The sequence below is a fragment of the Fukomys damarensis genome, unplaced genomic scaffold (assembly GCF_012274545.1).
Source record: "Fukomys damarensis isolate Sample0158 unplaced genomic scaffold, DMR_v1.0_HiC HiC_scaffold_17, whole genome shotgun sequence".
NCBI classification, from domain to species: Eukaryota; Metazoa; Chordata; class Mammalia; order Rodentia; family Bathyergidae; genus Fukomys; species Fukomys damarensis.
In genome coordinates this window covers 32,626,186-32,646,866 of record NW_022900929.1, presented here as the reverse complement: position 1 = coordinate 32,646,866, position 20,681 = coordinate 32,626,186, and the positions used below count along the sequence as shown (strand labels likewise).

Here is a 20,681-nt window from a genome sequence, read left to right as displayed (position 1 = left end):
TGTATATATATATGGTGATACTGTGTCCTGCAACTGCTGAAATTGTTTATTAAAGTTTTTTTTCAATGCATGGAATCTTTAGGGTTTTCTGTGTAAATATCGTGTCATTTTCCTTCATTTTATTTTATTTTGTTTAATTTTTCTGGCTTGGATTTCAGTACTGTATTGACTGTAAGTGGTAGGAGAGGGCAACTTTGCCTCTTCCTGATCTTAGAGAAAAATATTTTAGTCTTTCACCACTTAGTGTATTAGTTGTGGGCTTTTCTTCTAATTTATTTTTCCTTTTTGTTTTTTTGAGATTGTCTTGCTGTATAGCCCAGGCTGGCCTTGAATTCAGGGTGATCCTCCTGCCTCAGCCTCCCAAGTGCTGGGATTGCAGTCATGTGCTACCATGTCTAGCCAGTTGTGGGCTTTTCTTATATAGCCTTACTATGTTGAGATAGTTTCCTTGTATTCTAGGGCTTTTTTTCTTATTGTTATGGTGATACTGAGGATAGAACCTAGGGCCTCACATATGTTAGGCAAGAGTTCTACCACAGAGCTACACCTCTGCCCCCTTTGTCCCCCCAGTTTTTTATTTTGAGATAAGATCTCACTAAATTGCTTGGGCTGGCTTTGAATTTATGAATCTCCTATCTCAGCTTCCTGAATAGTTAGGATCACAGGCATGAGCCACCACACCAGGTTTGTTGAGTGTGTTTACCATGAAGGGGTGGTGAATTTTGTCAAATGCTTTAGTCCCTCCTTTGGAATGACTGCATGATTTTTGTCCTTTGTTCTGCTAGCATGGTATGTTATGTTATGTTCTTAACATAAATCATCCCATTTGATCACAGTGTATGAATGTGGTATTGAATTTGGTTTGCCTTTTTTCCCCTTTTCTTGTTTTTTCTTTCTTTTTCTTCTTTCTTCTTTCTCTTTCTTGTACCTGAGATCCAACTCAGGACCTTGCACTTTCGAGGCAGGTATGGTGGCACTGAGCTACATCCCTGGCTCAAGGTTTGCTCTTATTGTGTTGAGGACTTTTGCATCAGTACTCATGGAGGGTAAGGGTCTGCAGGTCCCTCTGGTGTCCTGGTCTGGCCTTGGTGGAGGATGGGTGTGCTAGCACTCCCTCCTCGGTCCCTAGCAAGGAGCACTGCTGCTGATTCCGGTTCGTGGTGGGATTCTTCAGGGAAGCGTTGTGCCCTGGGCTTTGGGGGTGTGTATGTGTGTATGTGTGAATTTTTGTTAGGTGTTTATGTTTACAGTATATAATGATTACATTCATCAGTTGGGAGGTTTGATTACTGCTTCAAGCTCCTTAACTAATTATAAGTCTGTTTAGATTTCTGTTTATTCAGGAACAAGTCTTGGAAGGTTGTGTTTCCAGGAATTTGTTCATTTCTTCTAGGTTATCCAGTTTGTATATAATTCTTCATAGTATTTCTTAAAATTATTTTTATTTCTGTAGCATCAGTTATAATGTTTTCTCAATGATTTCAGTTATTTGAATTTTCTTTCTTTTTTTTTCCCCCTGTACAGGGGATCAAACTCAGGACCTTCTGCTTGCGAGGCAGGCATGGTGCCACTGAGCTAAATCTCTGGCCCCTTTCATCTTTTTTTTGTTTTGTTTTTGTTTTGTTGTTGTTTTTTTTTTTTTTTGTACCGGGGATTGAACTTGGGTCCTTGCGCTTGCAAGGCAGGCCACCGAACCGCTGAGCTAAATCCCCGGACCTGTTTGTTTGTTTTTTGAGACAGGGTCTCACTATGTAGTTGAGACTGACCTGGAACTCACTGTGTAGCCCAGGCTGGTCTGGAACTCACAGCGATCCTCCTGTCCCAGCCTCCCGAGTGCTGGGATTACAGGCGTGTGCCACCACGCCCGGCCCCTTTCATCTTTTTAATGTAAGCATTTACCACTTTAGCTTTTCTTTTCTTCTTTTTTTTTTTCCCTTTTGGTACCAGGGATTGAACTCAGGACCTTGCGGCTTGCGATGTAGGTGGTAGCACCACTGAGGTAAATCCCTGGCCCCCACTTTAGCTTTTCTATCTTTACTGCTCTTGCTGTATCCTACACATTTCAGGATGTTGTCATTTTCATTTATCTCCAGAGTCTTAAATGTAATTTTGATATTAAGGTTGTGTGGAATATAAAATGCTGTCAGGGGAATACAAGTAGGGGAAATAGCACATCTTGTTAAAGTAACAACCTAGCATGTAGATTTCTTTCTTTTTTCTCTCTCTCTCTTTCTTTTTCTTTTGGTACTGGTGATTGAACTCAGGACCTTGCACTTGTGAGGCAGGTGACCTCACAAGTGACCTGTGAGGCTCAGAACCACTGAGCTAAATCCTGGGCTCTAGATTTCTTATTTTTAAGGCTTCTCTTTGGATGTGCTTACAAAAAGGAGGCATTTTCCACCAAAAAAATCCTCTTTGTGCATTGAGCTAGGAGTAGTGAGCAAAAGAGGTACCTGTCTTATTGTGGGGAATGGTGGCACAAACCTGCAGTCTCAATGCTTGGGAGGCTGAGGCAGGAGAACTGTCCTGAACTCAAAGCCAGCCTGGACTACGTGGTGAGCTCCAGGCAAGGCAGGACTCTGAAGTAATAATCTGCCTCACAAAACCAGACCAAGACCAAATCCATTATGATGGATACTTGGATACTTTTGTGATCACCTGCCCTCTGAGCAAACCAGTGAGACCAGAGATGGAAGATGTTACCTCTGTCCTGAAGCTTTTGTCTTACATGAGGACAAATTGAGGATAGGGGAAATGTTTCATTAAGAGACTTTCACCGTTTTCTCCCGCTAGACACAACACCATCACTGGGCGGTGGCTGACCAGGTTCCAGGCCGTGTGGGACCCTAAGCAAGAAGACTGTGTCATCGTTGGCAGCATGGCCCATCCGCGACGTGTGGAGGTCTTCCATGAGACGGGAAAGGGGGTGCACTCCCTCCTTGGGGAGGGCCTCGGCTCTGTGTGCTCCATCAATGCCATGCACCCAACCCGCTATGTCCTTGCGGGGGGGAATTCCAGTGGGCGGCTGCACATTTTCATGAAGCCAGGAAGCTACTGAATTCTGGAGTAGGTTCACTGTTCAGATTGATCACTGTCAGAAGAACCCGAGATTCCTGTGGCTTTGTGTTATACTTGGTCATATGTTTTATTTAAGAAATACACAGTTGCTTGATGAATAAGAACCATGGGCAGGCCTGGTGGTGCGTGCCTGTAATCTCAGGGCTCTGGGAGGCTGAGGCAGGAAGATTTCAAGTTTTAGCCCAGGCTGAGCAATTTAGCAAGACTGTCCTCAAAATATAAAATAAAGTGTTGGGGATGTGGCTCAGTGCAGAGGTCCTGCCTGGGTTCAGTCCCTTGTACTACAAAAAACCCCCACACAAACAAACCCAAACAAAGTTCTAGGCAGAATGTACTTTTAGTAAAGCAGAAGCTTTTGGAAGTTTTCTGGGCTGGGAAGGGAATTAGGGCTTCAGCACTTTCATTAGGCAGCATGTTAAGAAACTAGCATGACAAATTGTAAAGCTTTGAATGATTAACTTTTTTTTTTAGTACCGGGGATCAAACTTGGGACCTTGCACTTGTGAGGCAGGAAGCAGCACCACTGAGCTAAATCCCTTGCCCTGAATGATTAACTTTTTGATAATTTAATGATAATGGTCTTGATCCTATAGTGATATATAGATAGGTTGGCTTATTTTAAAGTTTGAAGTTAATTATTTATTTCTAGACCCATTTACTGGAAGGGGTCCTAAAGGTGATTTTTGAAACTTTATTTTCATATCTGAGAATGTCTTTCTGCACCCAGCCTTTCCATGAAATCTTGGGTGAGTCCCAGGCGAGGTCCCAGGTGAGGTCCCTGGAGCAGGACCTGTGGGGCTGCCAAGATCCAGCCTGGGTGCCAGGGGTCTATGGCACTGGTTCAGACCCCTTTATTCCCAGCATCAGCTTGCCTGTCAGCAGTGCTCCAAATTAGGGGGTTAGCTGTGCAGAGCTGATGCTTGAAAAGGAAAGGGATGCTGGGTGTGGTGGTGCACACCTGTGATCCCAGCACTTGGGAGACTGAGGCAGGAGGGTCACTTTGGGTTGGAGGCCAGCCTGGGCTACATAGTGAATTCTAGATTAGCCTGGACTATATAGCAATACTTTATCTGCAAAACAAAAACAAAAAAATCAGAAAACATAATTAGAGTTAGTATTGTTTAGTGAAACATAGTTTCATATGCATATATATGTAGGTCTATGTTTATGTATTTCTGATGTAAAATGTATTTTTTTGTTAAAAGTGAAAGCTACCGCCTTAGAATGTTCCTGACTGCCTTATGTGTGCCTATCTTTCACCTCTCCAGAGGAGATTCAGCAGCTGTTAAGTGAATACTTTTATTTCTACTCATGTTTTGGGGAAATGTTCTGAAGTATTCAGCACTTTTGATATTTCTGAAATTGTCTCTTCTCAGAATTTATGGTAAGTGTCTTATCAGGAAGGGGAGCTGCTAAGTCAGTGGCTAATATGTGTGACATCAATCAACTTCATTGCTCACTGTCAAAAGTACTACTGAAAGATTTGTAAATAGCTTATGCACTGAATTAAAAGAAATGCTATCTTTTCATAATTATATATCAGAAATAAAGTGATGGTTATTTTCCTTGAAGAATAATTTTTCCTAAGTAATTTTCTTCTCTGTAATTAAAATCTGAGTGTTCTGTGTTTACTAATAGGTTGTCGGTGTTTATAATAAGTGGGCATTCTCTGTGTTCTAGTTGATATGATCAGGGAATTGCTAAGTACCGTATGAAATGGAAAGTCCAGCTAAGCGAGACTGAATTGTGTATTTATTTTGGCGGTACCGGTGATTGAACCCAAGGCATCAAGTGTGCAAGAAGCTTTCTGCCTCTAAACTGCATCCCTGGCTGAGTGAGATATTTAAATCATCTCGAGGGGCTTGAACTCCTTCCCTTTTCTGAACCAATTAATTTCGCAGGTTTTAGAGAGGTTAGTTCTGTGGGAATTACTATTCTTATGTGCAATACCGAGGATTAAACCCAAGACCTTAACACTGAGCTACTTCTCCAGCCCTTTTAAAATTTTTACTATTTCATTTAAGCATTTTTATAATTAGTACTTCTTTGCAGTACATAATGATCATCTTTATCATGGGGAGTTGGTACATGGAAATAATGCATCTTAATTCTTCTTTTTCATCTGTTTTTCCCCTTTCTCCCTGCTTCTTCTAACTCTTGGTCCCCTTTCCATTTGCAAAAGCTCCATTTTCACAAATTTTCCCCTTCAGTTCTTTTTTTCTTTTCCCTCTCCCTCCATCTCATTATCCCACCCATTTGAAAAGATACCCCTACTCCTTATTTACCTATTTTTCCCTCCTGCCCCGCTCTATCTCTATCTATAGATATAGATTGAGTTTCTTACATGAGAAACCGTGTGATAGTTAAGCTCATGTGTCTTCACTTGATACTATGGCCTCAAGTTGCACCTGTTTACCTACGAGCGCATCAGGTTATCTATCTTTATGGCAGCACCTCCTTTTATTTTGAGATGGTCTTGCTAAGTTGCTGAGATCCAGGCTGGGTGGAGTACCCGGATCACAGGAGCGTGCTCCCATGCGTAGCTGGGGATTGTTGAAGATGCTGAAAACGACTCTCCATTTAGTACCATGCTTGGCAGTAAGTGCTTGGCCTCTGCAATAAATGTTAGTGAGCTCTTGGTGTTTCTCACTTTGGTAGTTTCTTTTGCCATTGCAGCTTCATAAACTGCAATTTATAGCCAATGTCACTTAGTAGAGTAATATCTTCTTGAATGCCGGAGGAAAGAGAATGAGTAGGGACTTGCTTCTTGGTGATACGTTTTATGATGGTGTGATTATGTAAATCTAGAAAGCACATAAAGGGAAACTGTCTCCCTTAGGATGTCCTTACGTGTCATCCTTATGAGAGGTACTTCTGCAATGCTTACAGTTGCCTGGACTCTGATTCTGTGTGGATTCTGACTGCTCCCACCTTGTGGGTTAAGCCTTCTACAGCGTGGCCTCTGTGCAAGTTCGTGCTCTGCTGGAGTTGTGTGAGGGCCACTTTATGACGCTGACTTCAGGGAGAGAGCAGACAGTTCTTATTTTGTGTGGGTGGGTGGACCCTTGGCCAGGTGAAGGTCTGAGCTGTTCTGTCCTGTTGCAGTATTCTGGTCACTGAGAGCTCTCCAGGAAAGCGGGGATTTCGGAACTTTGGATACAGAAATGTAAACCCTTCAGCAGCAAACACTTGTGAATAGGGCTGGGGATTTAGCTCAGTGGCACCGTGCCTGCCTCACAAGTGTAAGGTCGTGAGTTTGATCCCTGGTACCAAAAAAACCCAACGAAACACACACACACACACACACACACACACACGCGATCTTGGGAAAATCACAACCTTTCTGGTTTTCCTTCTCAGAAAAATGAGGTCCAGTTCATCTTTAAGATCATTCCCCATTTGTAGCTTCTCTGTAACAGCATCTATGGGTGTGGCAAGGATAGATAGAGGCGAAATTTGATATGGCCTCAGTTGTGAACAGCAGTTGGCTAAGTGAATCCCACTGGTACCCTTCATCTGTGTGCTAGTAAATTTTTTTTCGGTACCAGGGATCAAAGTGATGACCTCGCACTTGTGAGGCAGGTGCTGTGCTGCTGAACTAGCTAGTAATTTTTACTAAAAGTGAGACAAGCTGTAGGTTAAAGAAAGAGCCCACTCTCCATGGTATTTAAATATTTATTTAAATTTAAAAATAATCTTCATGGCACCAATGATTTTATGCTAACTACATACTGCATATGTAGAAAAAAGTACATTGTTTTGAAGGAAAATAACTTAAGAGTTTTTGGCACACGAAAAGTTAATAACTATATATTTGTAAATGAAACTAAGAAATTCACATTTGCAGGTAGTTTACCCTCTACTGCTTAAAGATGTGGTACACTATTCTTCAGTAAGGTTATCTTTGACAGAGGACAGGATGGAAACCGTTTTTTTCTACAGTGAGATAAAACTAATTTGAGAGAAAAAGGAGACAATAGAATATAGTGAAACCAGATTAAAAACTGGAACTACTTTTAATAGGAAATACCAAAAAAGACTAGTTGTCAACAAAGGTTTGTTATTCAAGCACTATTTGTAAAACAAACTGAAGGAAATTTCTCTATTCATATTTTCTGGAATAAGCCCTAGAAAAAACGTTTCTGCTGGGCTGCTGGAACGGCACGGACCACTGTACCGTACGGTCAGAGCTCAACACAAGAAGTGCGCCAGGCAGAGCTGTGCATCTCTCCCGTGGGGACAGGCAAGGGCGGAGGTGAGACCGCTCACTGTGGAGACTCTGCCCTACAGACTGAGGTAGGAGTGCTCCACGAGGTCATCTGCCATGCTGCACAAGACGGCGGAGATCCACGTTGCCACCAGCCTGCCTCTGGACAGCCTTTTCATCTCTGGGTTATTTTCACTTTAGTCCTGTGCTACATAAAGCCTTTGCTATGCAGATGACAAGTGGCAGTGGCTAGTTGGTTTTAAGTGATCCCTAATCTTCACAAGGGTCTCCCTTGATTTTTCCTTGTTACTTGGTAAGTAGATGTTTGTGATTCTGCCCGAATTGTTGCTGTGTGGGGATGATCAGAGAGGCCCACCTACATTCTTAGATTTGCCACATTTGAGTATTCTCGTACTTGATCTGGCTCATCTTGGCTTCTGGAATCTTTGCTGGTTGGTTGTTTGAGCACCCTGTAAACAAGCAGCCCCAGCACCTCCTCTGGGAACCCGCATGAGTCTTTAACATATGCCAGAAATCGAGCAGAGGTGGCCTTCTGCTAATGTGGTCAGTTTTATTGTCTCCATCAGGGTTGGCTTATTACAGCCTGTAGGCCAAATTGAGCCTACATCTATTTTCATCAGACTTTATTGGAACATAGCCATGTTCTTTCACGTATGCTTATCTGTGGCTGTTTTTGTGTTATGATGGCAGAACTGAGTAGTTGTAACAGTATGGCCCACAAAACCAAAATACTTATTATCTGGCGCTTTTCAGGAGAAGTTTGCGGACCTCTAGATGAAAAGGGTAACTTTGCTGTCTTTAAAATGACTTTCCCCCCAATTTGGCCATGGCTGTCATATTCTAGACATGGACGTGGTTCTGCCATCTTGGGGGACAAATTAGAGGAGATAAGTTCTACAGCTGATGCATTCTGCTCTGCTGCTCTGTGCACCTCAAGTGTCCACTGACTACCCTTAAGTAAGTCCTCAGGCCTGGATGACACAGAAATCTCTCCCTGAGATGAAAACAACACCTTGTGTGTGATTAGTTTTAAGTGCTGCAGAGCTCAGGCCAAGGGAGCTCACCTCATACCTACCCCTAGGGTCCCTGTGCTTCTGCGAGCTCCTCTGGAGGCCTCCTTCCTTCAGCTAGGACGCAGGTATTGTCCTAGAACTTACTTCCTAGTGCAGAGGGTGACCCCAAGGGGGGCAGCACTTCTACGTCTAAGTGTTGGTCTCTGCCACAGTCACCTTCTGTATTTTGTAGCATCTCTTAGAAATCCCATTTAGAGATTCTTTTCTTGGTCCCTTCCAAGGCTCTGTGTTTATTTTAGAATCCTATTTTCTGATGCTTTCTAGTGTCAGGATCAATTTCTTGCATTGCTTACTTTATCAGGCTGTATTAATCCATAAAGTAAAAACAAAATATGAATAGATAAGAAAATAACATTTTGCTGTTAAAATATAAATTGAGATAGTCTTTTGTTAGGGGGCACACTGTGTATAAAATAAGCACTGCTCTGTGCATCCCAGCCTTTTCAGATCACTTAGCTCTGGTGTCTGGTACCAACTTTGTCCAGCATATCTGATGGTGCCCTCTGGCATCATTGAATTCATTCCCTGCCCTGGAACTCTCGGTCTTGAGGTCCTTCAGGAACATCACAGAAGTCTTGCTCACAACAGGGTGAGGCCCACTAGGCGCTAGTCTGAGGGGACAGACTTACCCTACCCCTTCTGCTGCTGGCTTGGTGGTGGTCCCTTCAGTTGCCCACTTCGCTCAGATTTGAAAAAACAAAAGGAAAAGAAAATCCAACTCAGACCATCATAAGAAGCGACTTTCCATTTAATCATTCCACATGGAATTTTTTTAAGAAGCTCTCTCTGACTCTAAGCAGTCTCCACTGTGCAGACCCCTGGCCTGCCCCACTCCAATTCCAGGCCGGCGCCTCTCACAACCTGAGCACCAGTGGGAAAGCTGCTGTAGAACACAGAGGACAACGGCTCTCTGGTCTTCAGTTAGCATCCCATCTGCTAGTGGACATTACTGGGATAATGAGCAATAGTAAAATAAATAGTTTTTATTTGATACTTTCAAAATAACATCTATGAAAAATCAAAATTCAAAACCAAAAATTATCCTGCAAATTGAAAGATGAGAAATGAGTTGCTGCGCCTTTCTTGAGAGAACCTCGGGAGGAAATGAGTTTTCCCAGTTTGTGTGGATGGGGCCTGCGCCTGTCCCTTCCTTCTCCTGGGAACACCCCTCCTAGGCTGCAGTGGGCTCTGACGCATGGGAGGACTTGGTGTGTGTGCCGATGGTTCCGCGATGGTCCCATTGCTGGGAGGGGTAGCCGGGCTCCTGCATCCACCTGGCTAGTTATTGGGAGGAGTCATGCCTTCTCAGGTGTCAATGAGCAGGCTCACCACTGAGCGGATTTTGCAGGCAAACCATCGCCTGAGGGGACAAAAGTATTGATAGTGGAATTGTTCAAACTCGGGGGTCTGGCGGATATCTCGGAAAAAGGCAATGTCAAGGTCAGACTCGGTAAGGATGATCAGGAGGAGGAGCAAAACAAAGAGGAGTCCCATGGTCACAAGGAGCAAACGGAGGACACTTAAAACAAACTTATTCACCTGTTCCTCTGGCCTGCCATGCCCCTGACACAGGGCCCTCAGCTCTCTGCCCAGCGTCTCCGCCTCTGTTGCAGTTGGGGTGCTGGCCTCAGACTCCTTCTCCTCCTCGATGCTACAGGTGGCTCCATTGATCTGCCGGGAGAGCAGCATCAGCTCCAGGCTGTGCTCGGCCACGGGGGTGGGCAGCACGCTGTCTGCGGGGCTGTAGGCCTCATCCGAAATGATAGCTACTCGCTCGTTGCTGTCTGCTCGGCTGCTCCTCACGTGAGGCAGGAAGGTGTCCCCATGGGAAGAGGATCGCACTGGGGTGGAATGGGCACTGTCCCGTAGGGACTCAAGACCTGGAAAGGCAAAAGGCGTGTGACTAGGCTTTCAAGCCCCCACCCATGCTTTGCTGTCCAGTCACACCTGTTCTCACTTCTATCCACCCGCACACCCTGCTTGACCAGTACAAGTGCTTGCCACACTCTGTTTTGACATCAAAAACGGGATGAGGGAAGCCACAGAAATCAGACTGATCACTTTGGAAGTGTTCTTGTTTTTTTTTCTTTTTGCTTATGGCTTTGGCTTAATTTATTAACAGTTCAGTTTTTCCTGCCTTTAGTGTCTTGGCCTTGGTTTTAGCCTCCATTTGAAAGGGAGTCTGAATTGTAGACCATCCCCAGTGCAGAGCTGGACTCTGGGGAATGAAAGACAGTCCGCAGCCTCACCTGCCTCTCCCATCTAGGTCTCAGCTTTCCCAAGAAAGTTGTGAAGTAACTTGAAATAAGAGCCCTGTCCCTTGTTTCAGAGCTTTTGATGCTGCCTTGACCTCTTGTCTTCTTCCTTGATGCACCGCTGGCACATGCGGCAGGAGAAAGATGTACCTTGGGGTGAGTCATGGGTCACTGATACATGAAGGTTAAGGCCTTGGTCATAGTGTGTGCTGATGGCTCACTTCCCAAGCACTTTTCTACCCCCTTTTCTCTGGAACCTTAGCCTGGGCCACCTGACCCTCTCAAAGTCCTGTCTCCTTACAAAGACACCTCTGACTGCCGGATTAGCCAGAGTATGGAAGAACAGCTGCCAGCAACAACTGCAGTGCAAATTCGGTTTGGCCCGCAAGTAAGCTCTGAGCTGGCTGGGGAAGGAGAGGTGTGTTGGGACGTCAGAGGGGAATCGGGTCATGGAGACTGTCGCTAGAAGTCAGTCATCGCATTGCTGGGGTTCTCAGGGAACAAGATAACGGATAGTGTGTGCACTGTCAGTAGAAGGCCTGCCTGCCACTATCCCTCAGTAGAGGTTAGTCTTCTACTCCCTCAGCAGCAGACCTTACCTGTGTGGCTCTCAGACCATCCACCTCAGGCTTGTCCTGAGCCAGACGTGGAGTCTACCCACCCACGGAAACCACCGCCAGCCCTGCTGACCCTCATCTGTTAGTCGGGGGTGGATGAGGTGAGGGGCGCAGCAGAGCAGGGAGGTGTCCCCTTTACCTGGGAGGCGCTCCAGCTGACTCCCCTGCCCAGAGGTGGCTCGTGCTGGGTCAGGGGGCACAGTCGTCAGGACCCTGCTCTGGAGCCGGGGCCCCATCCTCAGGACACGCACGTTCAGGGGCCGAAGGCAGTGGTTAGTCAGTCGGAGCTGAACGGGGACTCGGGTGTGAATCTTAATCAGACTCTTCCCCATGGTGGCCCAGGAGGGCAGAAACTTCTTCAGTCTAAACCAGACGGTCTCTTCAGGGAAACCAGCCAAGCAGGAGTATAGAGAGAACGACAGAAGCTAGCCAGAGACAAAGGACTGTCACAGATCCCAGGACTTAGCACAGTCCTGTGTTGGCTGGAGATTGGCTTCCCGAATGTCCCATCAGGCTGTGCTGGGAGGAAGGAGCAGCACTGAGAGGCTGGAGGCTGCCTTATCAGAGGACTACATTCAGCCACAAGTGCTTAGAGCCATAAAAAGCAATGCTTCTTGGCCTGCAGCTCCTTCCCTGAGGCCCGTATATGGGCCCAACTTCTCAGGTACAGAGAGGGCAGGGACAAGTCCCAGAAGATAGGGGGATCAAGATTCGCCCAGAAAACCCAGGATGTAATGTCATGAAGATGTTCGCCTTTATCTAGGGCATACAAGGAAGTCACGCACTAGCAAAGTGTGGGAGGCAGCTCTGAGGCTGTGTGGAAAGCATACCATCCGCCGCTGAGGGTCAGGCCTCTGAGTGAAGCCATCTCGGCAGCCCCGGGGGCACAGTCAGGCTAATGAGTTCATAGACTTCTTTTTTTGAGTCTCACTGGGATGGCATGGTTTTATGCACCATAATGCGGTATTAATGTTTCTGTAAGTTTTACTATTGTTTCTTGAGTTAGCAAATAAAGTTCCTCTGAAGGCTTCCTGACACTGCTGTGTGGGCTCCGGGAAGGAAGTCGGATGGAGCCTGGGCTGTCCAAAAGAATGTTTCCTGGGCCCTGCTGGCCTGTGTCCTGAGATGCCAGCTCGTCCTTCATGGTCCTCCCCTGCCAGTCAGTCAACTGCATTTAAAAAAGAACTTACTTTTTGTTTGTACTGGGGATTGAACCCAGGGGCTCTACCACTAAGCTCTACCCTCAGACCTATTTTATTTTAGTGTTTTATTTTTTGAGACAGGGTCTTACTAAATTGTCCATGTAGAACTTGAACTTGGGATCTGCCTGCCTCAGTCTCTCAGTGCTGAGATGATAGGTGTGAGCAGCACATGGCTGAAGCCCCTCAAGAGATGGGACATCTGAACTCTTGACTCATGGAAAATAGTTCTTTATTTCCATAGGGCTCTGTGGCTCTGAACTGATGAAGCCATTTAACTACTGAAATCTTAGTTTTTTCCCCATCTAAACAAGATGTCCTCTTCTTGCCCTGACCCTGCAAGGGTCCATGCTTGCCTGGCCCCTGAGCCTTCACCCGAACTTGAGGAGTGTGTGGGAGGCTGCTGCTCCAGAGCCGCCAGGAGGGAAATGGGCTGAGGTCCTGCCCTGGCACCTTGGCTACAGGGAGAAGTCGTGGTGGGAAAGAGGCAGGCTCACCGCTTTTCTTGGGGAACCTGGGCTTTCCTCCCACCTTGGAGCTGTTCTGCTAACACTGTTTGGCAGCTGTGCCAGAGCAGGGCCCACTGGGACAGCTGAAGCCTTTCCTCTGGGGTCCTTGCCTACTTTCAGACCTGCGTGTGTGCTGCCTTCCCCAGGGCGAACCTTCCGAGACAGCCGTCCAGCTTTCCGGAGAAGCCTCCAGAGTGACCTACTGGCTTCTGCTTCGGGATGGATGAGAAGAGGGCCACAAAGAGAGGAGAAGTTTCCTCAAAAGAGAAGTACACCCCAGGGAGAGGGCTGATGAGAGGGAGGAGGCACAGGAGCTGTGTCAGATCCCTCGGTCAGGGCATCCCAGCGGGCGGCAGGGTGCCTCAGCACGGGTGCAGCAGAGCTCCCATCCCAGCTCCATCAAGGACTTCGGCCCAGGGCAGTCAGCACCCACTTTCCGCCTGCCCGAGGAGTGCAATAAAGTGCTTCACAGAGCCAGGGTGGCAGCCCATTGCCTGTAGTCCCTGCTGCTCAGGAGGCTGAGGCAGGATTACCTGGGCTCATGAGTTTGAGGTCAGCCTGGACAACAGACTCGTCTCAAAACAAAGAAAAGTAATTTGTGAATGTAACTGTACTGTATACCTAAAATGTACCAGTAAACTCAATGAGAAAAAAAAAGTAATTTGCGTGTATTAGTTTTCTTGCCACACCTGAGTTAGGCAAGGAAGATAGCCCTGTTTTATAAACGGAACAACTAAAATGCTCAAGAAATGATTAAAACTCAGTGGTGGTTGTCTAGCCAGGCCCCTCATGTTGTAGACATTTGGAGGTTTGTGCTGTTGGCAAGACATGAGTACTCACGTGACGTGCACAGCAACACAAAGTCAAACCCTAAAGCTCACCAGAGATCCTTGCAGAGGACAGCAGAACAATATCTTTCCTGGTCTGAACAGTTTTAATTTTCTTTTTTTGTGAAGTGAAGGGTTAAGATAGGGTCTCCTGGGGCCGGGGATTTAGCTCAGTGGTGCCGCTGCGTGCCTCGCAAGTGCAAGGTACTGAGTTCGAGCCCCAGTATAAAAAAAACAAAACAAAAGAAAACAAAAAAACTAGAGTCTCCCTATGTTACCCAGGCTGGCCTTGAACTCCTGGCTCAGCCTCACAAGTGCTGGAGTCACAGGTGTGCACCACGCACAGCAGTTCCCATTTTCAGTGACAAGATTCACACAGGAAAGGCAGAGGGCCTCCCTTCCCAGTCCCCACCCCCCAATCCCAGCGGAGGAGTCTGAAGCAGTCCTGCTCCTTTCTGCAGTGTGATAGCTTCCAAGAAGTCTTATAAAAAACACCATCTTTGAAAAGGAAAGCAGTGAACTCTACACCTGACCGGACGAGGGCCACATTCTGAGCATGTCTGCTACAGGCCCAAGGGTGAAGTGATCTGCCGGCACAGGGCATGCAGGTCAGCAATGGTGCATGCAATCCCTGCCTTCCTGGAGCCCCTTCTGCCTGCGAGCGAGCAGGGTGGGAAGAGATGAGACCAATTTCTCCAGCCAAAGGACAAGGTGGTAGCAGCTACGGGAGCCCGAGGTTCTCGTTCGTGGCCCTAGCCCCCATGCAGAGCCTCCTTTTTGGAAGCCACTTAAGACTGTGTAGAACTCTGCAGATCCCCACGTGCAGGACTAACGCAGTCTCCTCAGCTCGCCCAGTCCTGGGCCCAGAGGGGCAACGCTTACACTTCACACTGGGCTCTTTCCGCCATAGACTTGTTCTTGTCCCTAATGTACATTAACATCTGGCTCCTGAGGAGGACCCAGCTCCGTCCCCAGGTGCTTGGGCTCACCTTCCATGATGGAGATGTGGACAGCTCTTCTGCGGGTCCTGGGGACACTGCTTAGCCGAGGGCCATGGGTGATGGAGGGGCAGCTCCGGCTGGGCACCATCCCTGCTCTGAGGTGAGAGGAAAACAGCCCAGGTCACTCAGGGCACCAGGAACAGTTGGCTGTATTGTCTGTGTCCTTTTTTTCTTTTTCTTTTTAAATCTTTAGTACTTTCTTTGCTTTTGGTTCCTGCATCCCAGTAAGAGATTCAAACCTTCACCTCCTCATATCCCAGACATAACATTTTTTTTTGTGGTACTGGGGATGGAACCCCATAGGCTTTGTACTGAGACATATCTCTAGCCCTTTCTAAAATTGTTTTTAAATTTTTGGACAAGTTGCCCAGGCTGGGCTTGAATTTGTGATCCTTCTCCTTCAGCCTCCCAGAGCACCGGGATGACAGGTGCATGCCTGGCTTCTGTCTGGACCTCTAAGTGTGGCAACAGTGTCACTGGTCTGGGGCAGGACCGTCAGGGAGTAGAGCTCCAGAATGAGCAGAACTCCTGAACCTGTCTACAGCTGGATCCCGGCCACCTGCCCTGACTTCCAGCGGAGGCTGCGGAGTGGGGCAGTGTGAACAGAGGGTGGTCAGTAAAGCTCTCATTCCAAGGCAGAGGCCGCTCAGCAGACCTGAGCCTTCTTGGCCAGTCTCGTTCTTTCTCAGCCTTACCAGGTTCCAGCAGGCAGGCTTCTGGGAGTGCGTGACTTACATGTATACGCATGAGGCATGGGGATGTTACAGTGAATACTGCTACTTTGTCACATCCTCCGTGGGATTTGGTCAGTGTGGAGATGTGGGAGGCAGAAAGGAATCACTGACCGGAGGAAGGCCACATTCTGAGCATGTCTGCTACAGGCCCAAGTACCTGGGGCTGGTGCACTGTCTGCTGAGGGCTTGCCTGCCTTCTGTTACTGTTACACATCAAAGACCTCTCCTCACACTGCCAGCAGAGACAGGTTTCTTTACCTACCCTACTCCTGGATCTTCTGGTAGTTACAGAACTGAAATTGCTAGATCTTTTGCAATTCTGGGGTCAGAGCTGGAGCTGGAGCTGACTTTTCGTGAAGCCTCTCGTGGCCTACCTGTGTATTTCTGGGGGCTCCCGTTTGATCTTGGCACTTGATTCCATTACTTCCTTTGCAACTCGGCCACTGTACGTAGTATAATAAAAACAAGCAGTAAAAATGAGTCAGTGTTCCAGGACTGGGCTCCTCTCCAAGATCTCGGAGGCTGTGGCCAAGTCAGGAAATAGCCTCTTTGGTTCACCCCTTCCCCAGTGCTGAGGTCACTCAGAAAGGCTTGCTTGCTTGGGTAAAGAATTCTAAAGGGGCATGAGTTATCTTAGGGCAGTCTCTGGGACCCTCCATTCTCATTTAGGTATGACGCTTCCCTGCCCAACATGTTTCAAATAACAGCCCCCAAACCAAAACCCTTTACACAGTCGGACATGAAAAGAATTGTTAGGATTTTGGTACTTTTGTAAGGGAAAGAGGAAAAGAGGTACATACAAAACCCTACCAACAGACAGCTGTAGGGAAGGAAAGAAATAGCAAGATGGAAGAATTGGGTGGGAAGCTCCAGCTTTTCTGAGAGTTCCCATTTCTTTGCCCTCCAGGATGAGGCCCACTTAGTGACTGTTCTTCAGAGAAGTCTGAAAATAGGTCCATGATGGTTACTTACTGTCACTATTTACCTGTATCGGAACCGGCTCCCTTTAAAGAATAAATTGCTGCTGGACACTGTGCGGACTTGGCTTGACTTCTCCAGCCTGCAGCAAGACAAGGTCAGTATGACCAATGGTCTGCACCCAACCCTGCATCTGCCGTCAAGGCAGAATATCTGCTCCTTTCAAAGACTGCTTAGGAAACGTCAAGAAGGCTCTTTGTAGCCCATGGTCGTCTCTGACTCACTTAGGGTGAGACTGCACGTGGCCAGCTGCCCTCCTGTTTTAGTGCTTGGGACAGTCACCTGGAAGCCCACTGTAATGTCAGGACAGTGAAGGGTCCCCAAGAAGACCCTTGCTTGGGGACTGACCAGGGGGACTGAGAGAATGGACGCTAAGGCCTATGGTCAGGGGAGTAACAGAACACCATCCATGTGTTCTCAGCCAGGCCATTTATTAGCATGTGGCGTCTCTTGGTTTCAGTCTTCTCTATAAATGATGAGGCTGGGACTACTTGACTTTAGGGGTCCTTTCCAGTCCTAGTATTTGATGCCAGTGTCCTATCTGGGAAGCTTGAGCAGAGAGATCTCCCAAGTCGGGGCTCACCTGCAACCACGGACTGATCCAGTCATGGACTGAGTGGGGTCTGAATTTTTTTCCCTGAGTGGGAAGTGAGTATTTAGGAAGCTGTCCCTGGAAATCCCAGAACAGCTCCTAGGAGACACCGGCCCCTGCTGTCTGGACCCAGTCTACTGGCCCTTTGCCTGAGCATATTCTAAAGTCAGATTGAGGACCCTTCAAGGCACGAAGACAAAGGAAGGACTGGAGACAAGGTCAGAATAGCTGCTACCAAAGGATCAGTGTCACTAGGGTTCTGACCCAGGCGAGAAGCTTTTGACCTTTAGATATGAAGGAGGCCATTGGAAGCAATGGAACATGGGAAGCCTCAGTTTCCTGTATGGGTACCAGCAGGGCTGGGTGCTCTCGCAAAGACTCGGAAACTGAGTCTGGTGACAGATTTGGAAGCAAACTTCTGTTCCCATGATGCAGATGGAAAAATAAAGGCCATAAATAAAAGGTGCTGGAGGCACGAAAAGGCAGAGACAGAGAGATTGTTTCCCGGTGTGTTAGTCCATTTTAGCAGAGGCAAATGTACTGTCTCCAGGACAGGGGAGCTCAGTATGGAGCCAGCTCCTGTCTGCTGTGGAGACCACAGGGCCCCCACCTCCAGGGTGTTGCCTCACAGCAGGGGTTTGTATCTCAAGCTACTTTCTACAGCTGCATGTAACTGACCAAACCCAGGCTTTGTCCTCAAAGGCAAAAGGGAGGTGGCAGTAAGAGAAAATATTTCATTGGCTTTCTCTGGACAGCAGAGACTGAGCAGGAGGGAGATGTGACCATGCTACAGTCTCTCTGGAAGAAAGCCACTCAGGTCAGAATGAATGTAGGCTGTCATTTACCCTTGAAGCTGGTGTCAAGTGCACCTGCCCAAAAAACAACCCGGGTCCATGGCTGGGAGTCTGGAGCAGCCAGCTGGTAGTAGAGTCTGTTCCAGAGAGGAGCATGGTGCCAGTCGGGGAAAATCTGATCTCTCCACAATCCAACTCATGGAAGGTGGACCTGTCTGTCTTGCTTGTCTTAAGAAATGAACTGTTTCCTCTTCCACTATGGGGATTGCATCCAGGGTCTCATGAATACTAGACAAGCACTTTACTGCTGAGCTACATCCACAGCCCTTTAATTTTTTTTTATTTTTGAGATAGTGTCTTGGTAAGCTGTCCAGGATGGTCCTCCTTCCTCAGCCTCCCACCACACCCAGCAAGAAAAATCTTACTAACACATAAACCATTATTTTATGTTTCAAACAAGACCAAGAGGTTTAGTGAAGAATTTTACTTGACCTCATCCCAGTTTCGCTATGGACCATTTTGTTCCCTAGTGATTTTTTTTGGTACCAGATCAAACTCATGACATTGTGCTTGAGAGGCAGGCATGGTGTCTCTGAGCTAAATCCTGGCCTCCCTAAATGCTTTTATAACCCCTTTCTTAAACAAAGAAAACCGAACATGGAAGCCTCTTGTACTTCATGAATCTGTCGTATGCAAATTTTGCCTCTGCCCCAAACCTGACTTCTCAGTATCAGTCAAGCCTCTGCCCACCTCCAGCCACACTACCCAAGCTCCTGGCACTTGGCTTGCTACTGGCAACACCTTTGGTGGTAACACACCGGGAGGGGCTGGCACTGACGGCAGACCCAAGTCTGTCCAAGCCTAGGGCTTGGCTTTGGACCAGGGTGCTGCTGTGGGTTGTACCTGGTCTGTTGAGGAACTGCTGTATTTTATACCTTCTAAGGTTCTGAATGCTTTCCAGGACACCTTGATTCAAATCAGACACTACTGGCATTTTCTGGCCCAAGACTTACCCCCCAAAAGACCAGAATTTCTCTGCCACCAGGGACTGTTTGAAGGATGTATCAAGGCTGGCCCCTGGGCAGCTTAGCAGAAATGCACCCCCAGAGCTTGGTTTTGGGGGTCCAAAGAGCCAGAAAGTGGACTGGGGTTTACTAGGAAGCCAGCTCCATCATCCCCTGTCTTTTTCTCCTTTCCAAGATTTTCTCAAGGTTTGCATGTCCTCTAAAAGCAGCTTCTGTGACTTTGCCCTGGACAGCTGCTGCCCATCCCCTGTGGCCACTTACTTGTAGAAGGCTTGGTTCTCGATTCCGCATTTCCAGAGGTGTTTGCAGGCTTCTGGAGTTGGAGCAAAATATGTGAGAATAATTTTCTTTTCCTGTAAAAATTCCACATAGAAATGGCTGAGTGTGGTTGAAGAAGTGAAGGAGAAGCAGCCTAGGACCAGAGCCCTGGCGCTGCTGGAGGCCCCGTGTAGCAGTGGATCAGCTGGAGGGAAGGGAAGGAGCTGCTGGGGCCTCACCTTTCTCTTGACCAGTCCAGCCAGACTAAGACTTGGGTGGCACTGGCTAGACCAGGAGAACCCTTGGTGAGAAGTGGCACTTGCATCTAGAATTTCCATATGGAAGAAAAAGTATCTGACTTTTGAGTTTTTTGTTGTTTTGTTTTTGTTTTTTCAGACAGGGTCTCGTATGTAGTTCAGGCTGGTCTTGAACATGTGGTGATCTTTCTGCCTCAGCCTTCTGAGTGCTGGAATCACAGGTGTGCTCTACCATGCCCAACAAAGAATCTGACTTTGGACTACAGTTCTAGAGGTAGGGCCAGTCTCTAGGTGAACCTCTGGGTGTCATCAACATGGGACCTTCCACCACTTCCTCTCTCACCTCTTGATCTTGAACTGGTTGTGGCTGAGCTCTACCTGGACCCCTCAGTCTTGGTTCTGGCCACCAGGAGCTGCTGCAGTGCCCTAGTCCTCCCTGAAGAGAAGGAAGCCAGCACTCACCTCTTTCTGACTTACATATAAATAGAAAGTCTTTCCTTCAAATTTCAGCTTGGTCACCTCGTTCCTAGAAGCACAAAGAGAGCACCTATTACCTCACTGTAGGCTTCTTGCTCACAGGGTAAGTCTTACAGATGCACAGCCCACCCCAACTGGAAGGGGCTCCAGGCACAGACACAATTGTAGCCAAAATTAGAACCGAAACAAGACAGCGCAGTAGCCTTAGAGAACAGTTGTTGGAACAGTTCAATCCACAGTGCTCTGGTTAATCATACTATAGTTATAGGGTGATAGGAGGGTTTCAGGCTCGCTGTAGAAGGGAGACATTTGCATGGGAAGTGAGTCTAGGTAGTGTTTGGGGTCATTTCAGGGTTTGGTTCATAACACAGGTGCATTATCTGGATGGGACTGTCAGATGTAAGATGCCACAGGTAGCTGATGAGGCCAAAGTTCAAGATACACCAAATAATGAAGTACAATGCAACCAGGCTCTGAGGGAGCGGAGTCTTTGAGGTGACTGCCACTGGATGGAAAATGCAGTTTAATGCAGACAGATGTCAAACAATCTCAGGGAGGGGCAACATACCAAAGAGAGAACAGATTACATGAACAGTCATGCAGCGTACTGACCAGGAAAGGGGCTTAGGGGTTATTGTAGAAAAATCCTTGAAGCCACCAGCCCAGTGAATGGCTGCAGTAAAAGAGGCAAACAGGATCCTGGGGTACGTCACCCGAGGGACAGACACAAATCAGAAGTGACAGGGTTACTGTACATGGCCCAACCCAGACCTCACCTC

At 47.3% G+C, this 20,681-nt stretch overlaps 2 protein-coding genes across 6 annotated transcripts in view; one reads left to right on the top strand and one right to left on the bottom strand.

The window, feature by feature from the left end:
* The window catches only part of Wdr76 (WD repeat domain 76), a 60,204-nt gene extending 52,805 nt beyond the window's left edge, over positions 1 to 7,399 (top strand). The window contains exon 13 of one of the 2 annotated variants that reach the window (XM_019207598.2): positions 7,204 to 7,399. In XM_019207598.2, coding sequence (XP_019063143.1) covers positions 7,204 to 7,378 — 175 coding nt within the window. In that variant the 3' untranslated portion in view covers positions 7,379 to 7,399. Of the gene's footprint in view, positions 1 to 2,793; positions 3,263 to 7,203 lie in introns of those variants that run through there. The other variant, XM_010624857.2, reaches the window with a different exon arrangement.
* A 289-nt stretch (positions 7,400 to 7,688) lies between these two features.
* Positions 7,689 to 20,681, bottom strand: part of Frmd5 (FERM domain containing 5) — a 43,854-nt gene continuing 30,861 nt past the window's right edge. Inside the window, exons 8-15 of one of the 4 annotated variants that reach the window (XM_010624858.3) lie at positions 20,515 to 20,601; positions 19,888 to 19,951; positions 19,172 to 19,263; positions 16,507 to 16,581; positions 15,896 to 15,964; positions 14,776 to 14,882; positions 9,919 to 10,259; positions 7,689 to 9,739 (exon numbers count right to left, since the gene is read on the bottom strand). In XM_010624858.3, coding sequence (XP_010623160.1) covers positions 9,692 to 9,739; positions 9,919 to 10,259; positions 14,776 to 14,882; positions 15,896 to 15,964; positions 16,507 to 16,581; positions 19,172 to 19,263; positions 19,888 to 19,951; positions 20,515 to 20,601 — 883 coding nt within the window. In that variant the 3' untranslated portion in view covers positions 7,689 to 9,691. Of the gene's footprint in view, positions 10,260 to 14,775; positions 14,883 to 15,895; positions 15,965 to 16,506; positions 16,582 to 19,171; positions 19,264 to 19,887; positions 19,952 to 20,514; positions 20,602 to 20,681 lie in introns of all 4 variants that reach the window. The other 3 variants (XM_033764941.1, XM_033764943.1, XM_033764942.1) reach the window with 3 other exon arrangements.